At 50.1% G+C, this 4857-nt stretch overlaps 1 protein-coding gene across 1 annotated transcript in view; it reads left to right on the top strand.

The window, feature by feature from the left end:
* The window catches only part of RNF31 (ring finger protein 31), a 14949-nt gene that overhangs the window by 8060 nt on the left and 2032 nt on the right, over positions 1 to 4857 (top strand). The window contains exons 13-19 of the mRNA XM_011930770.1: positions 1010 to 1183; positions 1267 to 1365; positions 1456 to 1545; positions 3123 to 3237; positions 3353 to 3471; positions 3731 to 3844; positions 3973 to 4030. Coding sequence (XP_011786160.1) covers positions 1010 to 1183; positions 1267 to 1365; positions 1456 to 1545; positions 3123 to 3237; positions 3353 to 3471; positions 3731 to 3844; positions 3973 to 4030 — 769 coding nt within the window. The remainder of the gene's footprint in view (positions 1 to 1009; positions 1184 to 1266; positions 1366 to 1455; positions 1546 to 3122; positions 3238 to 3352; positions 3472 to 3730; positions 3845 to 3972; positions 4031 to 4857) is intronic.

Raw genomic sequence — 4857 nt, 5'->3', positions numbered from 1 at the left:
TAAGACAGAGTTTTTCTCTTATTGCCCAGGCTGGAGTGCAATGGTGCGATCTCAGCTCACTGCAGCCTCTGCCTCCCAGGTTCAAGCGATTCTCCTCCCTCAGCCTCCCAAGTAGCTGGAATTACAGGCATGCGCCACCACACCTGCCTAATTTTGTATTTTTAGTAGAGACAGGGTTTCTCAATGTTGGTCACGCTGGTGTGGAACTCCCGACCTCAGGTGATCCGCCTGCCTCAACCTCCTAAAGTGCTGGGATTACGGGCATGAGCCATGGTGCCTGGCCCAATTTTTGTATTTTTAGTAGAGACAAGGTTTCACAATGTTGGCCAGGCTGGTCTCGAACTCCTGGCCTCAAGTGATCCACAAGTGATCCACCCACCTTGGCTTCCCAAAGTACTGGGATTACAAGTGTGAGCTAGCATGCCCGACCCCCCAGTGGTGATTTCTTATATAATTATAGTACAATATCAAGACCAAGAAACAGACATTGCTACAACGTTAGCTTTACTATAGGTCTTGTTCATTTTTCACATGGGTGTGCCGCTGTGTGTATGTGTGGTTCTGTGCAGTTCTGTCCCATGTATAGATGCATATAACCACCACCATAATCAAGATACAGATTGTTTCATCACCACAAAGGAACTCCCTCATGTACGTCTTTAGTTATACCCTTCTGCCACCACTTCTAGTCACCCAGCAACCATGAATCTGTTCTCCACTTCTATAGTTTTGTCATTTCAAGCATGTTACTTGTATATTTAATGGAATATGAATGTTTTTATAGGCACTTTTGTCTTTACCTTAGGTGTCACCATTGTCTATTTTCCTCCACCTGACTGTCTTTAGATGTTTAGGTTGCCTGCCTGGCCCCTGCTGGCACTTGAGGTTGTTAACCCTGCCTAGTTGTTAATTAGAGCCTGATTTCTTAGTGGACACCTGGCCACTGCCTCTTCCCTAGGCTGGCAGCTGTGGCTTCTGACCCCCTCCCCTCCAACCCCTCACCCTCCAGATGCAGGCCCTGACTTCCTGTGAGTGCACCATCTGTCCTGACTGCTTCCGCCAGCACTTCACCATCGCCTTGAAGGAGAAGCACATCACAGACATGGTGTGCCCTGCCTGTGGCCGCCCTGACCTCACCGATGACACACAGTTGCTCAGCTACTTCTCTACCCTTGACATCCAGGTACTGCAGCCCCCCTAGGACTCAGGTACCCTGAGCTTTGAATAGCAACCCTCCCACCCACCACCTCTGTATCCTGTCCCCAGCTTCGAGAGAGCCTAGAGCCAGATGCCTATGCGTTGTTCCATAAGAAGCTGACCGAGGGTGTGCTGATGCGGGACCCCAAGTTCTTGTGGTGTGCCCAGGTAAATGGCCTGCCCAGGGGAGCTACTGTGGAGGGACAGGGGATGGTTCCAGGTCAGGCCTTTGATAACTTTATGCTCTTTTACTTACAGTGCTCCTTTGGCTTCATATATGAGCGTGAGCAGCTGGAGGCGACTTGTCCCCAGTGTCACCAGACCTTCTGTGTGCGCTGCAAGCGCCAGGTGAGGCACATTCATCCTTTCAGAAATACTTGCTGAGCTACTGCCAGGTACTGTGTTAGACTCAGGGGAGTTTGTATCCTGGAGAGCAAAATAGATATGAGCTCTGAGGTCAAAAGAGCTTACAGACTAGTCAGAAAGACTAGGCACAAGGAGAAAGGGAAGACAGCAGAGGGAGGGAGGAAATCGGGAGAGAAAGGAAAGGGGAGGAGGAAGGAGGGAAAGTAAGCCAGAGGAACTAATTATACATAGGCATAAGTTCTATGAAGAAAACAAACAGGAATCTGAGATCAGGGTAACAGAGTGGACCTACTTAGGGTAGAGAGGTCAGACAAGTCTCTAAAATGGTTTAAGCTCAGGCCTAAACATTAAAAAGAAGCCAGCCACACGGAGAGCATTTGGGAGAGAAAAAACAACACATGGAAAGGGCCAGAGTCAGAAAAAAGTGTTGTGTGGGTGGAGCCTGGAAAGCAAGGTGGGAGTGGCAGGTGGTCAGAGAGAAGCCAGCTGCCAGGTCTGGAGAGCCCTGGAGGCCAAGTGAGGCAGGCATCCATCTGCCTTCATTCTGAGAAAAAGCAAGGGTGATCTCATTTATCTTTCTCATTTATCTCATTTATCTTTCGTTTATTTATTTATTTATTTTTAGAGACAAGGACTCACTCTCACCCAGGCTGGGGTCCTCTGGTGCAGTCACAGCTCACTATAGCCTCCAACTCCTGGTCTCAAGTGATCCCTCGCCTCAGCCTTCCAAAGTACTGGGATTACAGACATGAGCCACTATGCCAAGCCACATTTATCTTTTAAGAAGTGTAATATTTGGCTAGGCACAGTGGCTTCTGCCTGTAATCCCATCACTTTGGGAGGCCATGATGGGTGGATCACTTGAGGTCGGGAGTTCAAGACCAGCCTGCCCAATATGGTGAAACCCTGTCTCTACTAAAAATACGAAAATTAGCCGGGTGTGGTGGCATGTGCCTGTAATCCCAGCTACTCTGGAGGCTGGAGCAGGAGAATCACTTGAACCCAAGAGGTGGAGGCTGCAGTGAGCCGAGATCACGCCATTGCACTCCAGCCTGGGTGACAGAGCGAGACTCCATCTCAAAAAAAAAAAAAATTTATCTGCATCATGTCTGAAACAAAGTGAACACCTGAGACTACCACAGAACCAAAAACACCACCAATACTGTGGAAGCTACTTGACTTACAATTTTGAAGTCCTTTTGACAGCCATGGGGAGAATTGATCCTAGGGGTGCAGGAATGGGAAACAGACTAGTAACCAAGGCAAGCAATTGAGGCAGGGGCTGATGGTGGCCTGGAGTAAAGTGGTAGCAGTAGGGATGAAGGAAAAGGGGATGTGGTTGAGATGGTCTGTGGGGTAGAAACAAGGCAAAAGGAGTATGAGGCAGTAGGAGAAAATGAAAGAACCAACGATAGCCTCTCATTTTTAGATCTGAGCAAATGGTAGGTGGCAGTGACATAAACCTAGCTGGGGACCATTGGATGTGAGTGGAGGGGCTAGGAAGAAGGGCCAGGGGATGGGATAGAGCTCCCACGTGAAGCCTACTTTCCCTCCGGCAGTGGGAGGAGCAGCACCGAGGTCGGAGCTGTGAGGACTTCCAGAACTGGAAACGCATGAACGACCCAGAATACCAGGCCCAGGGCCTAGCAATGTATCTTCAGGAAAACGGCATTGGTAAGGCTGCCCCACTTGGCCTGTTTGCTCAGAAGCCTGTCATTGCCAGCAGCTCTCTTCTTGATGGCCTTGAGTTGCAGCAGCAGCTCCAGCCCTGACCTCTTGTCCTTTGCAGACTGCCCCAAATGCAAGTTCTCGTATGCCCTGGCCCGAGGAGGCTGCATGCACTTTCACTGTACCCAGTGCCGCCACCAGTTCTGCAGCGGCTGCTACAATGCCTTTTACGCCAAGAATGTGAGCCCAGAGAGTTGGCGAAGGGATGGAAGGGTGGGGGGCTCCACTGGGTTTGAGAGGCAGAGGCCATTGAGGAGTGACCCTGGGGAAGAGAAGAGGTCAATGGGATGTAAAGCACAACTCTCCATCCCCTTACCCTTTGCTTGCTCCTCCAATGTCTCCATCTCCCCTCACCCATACACCCCTTATGCAGGGGTTCCTGAGAGGCCAGGACCCCAACAGTCTCCAACTTCCTCTCTCCCATCTGGGTTTCTGCCAGAAATGTCCAGACCCTAACTGCAGGGTGAAAAAGTCGCTGCACGGCCACCACCCTCGAGACTGTCTCTTCTACCTGCGGGACTGGACTGCTCTCCGGCTTCAGAAGCTGCTACAGGTCCGAGGTGGTCAGGAGAGAAGAAGACAGGGCCCAGGGTGGGCAAGAATGGAAAAGACTTCATGCTAGGAAATGCAACAGGGACTGGCATCAAGGAGAATTTAACACCCTCTGTCTCTCCTCCTTAGGACAATAATGTCATGTTTAATACAGAGCCTCCAGCTGGGGCCCGGGCAGTCCCTGGAGGTGAGTGTTAGGACAAGCCTTTGAGAAGAAGAGATGGTGTGCTGGGCTCCCACTGTATGATGGGTAAAGGGGAGGCTTGGGTCTGGGGCCACTTGTTGCACGCCCTTTGGCAAGTTAATTGAGACTCCAGGCCTTCTTTCTTCCGCTGTAAAATAGGGGTAGTATCTACCTTGCAGCTAAGCCATTTTACGTCAGACATCTTTAAAGAACCTGGTACCCAAGAAGGCATTAATACTAATTTTCTTCTCCCATTCCCAAATGATCATAATTCATTAATTAACTCAATGAGTGTTTAATGAGACCTGCTATTTGCAGGGCACTGTTTTAGATTCCATGCGGGTAACAGAAAGGTGTTACATGTGGTTCTAACCTCTTTCACTTCTTACAGTGTAGACAGAGGTAAGTCTACAGTCCATACCACCCTGAATGTGACTGATCTTTTCTGATCTTGGAGGCTAAGCAGGTTCGGGCCTAGTTCGTATTTGGATGAGAGATTGGCTGGGAATACCAGGTGCTGTAGGCTTTAAATTTTTTTAATAAAAAATAGAGGTGGCCTGCCAGTTGCAGTGGCTCACGCCTGTAATCCCAACACTTTGGGAAGCCAAGGCGGGCAGATCATGAGGTCAGGAGATCGAGACCATTCTGGCTAACACGGTGAAACCCCATCTCTACTAAAAAATACGAAAAATTAGCCAGGCGTGGTGGCAGGCGCCTGTAGTCCCAGCTGCTCGGGAGGCTGAGGCAGGAGAATGGCATGAACCTGGGAGGCGGAGCGTGCAGTGAGCCAAGATCGCACCACTGCACTCCAGCCTGGGCGACAGTGAGAC

This window comes from Colobus angolensis, unplaced genomic scaffold, assembly GCF_000951035.1.
Source record: "Colobus angolensis palliatus isolate OR3802 unplaced genomic scaffold, Cang.pa_1.0 Scaffold88, whole genome shotgun sequence".
Lineage (NCBI taxonomy): Eukaryota > Metazoa > Chordata > Mammalia > Primates > Cercopithecidae > Colobus > Colobus angolensis.
The sequence above is the reverse complement of the archived record's forward strand: the minus strand, read 5'-3'. Positions and strand labels throughout refer to the sequence as shown.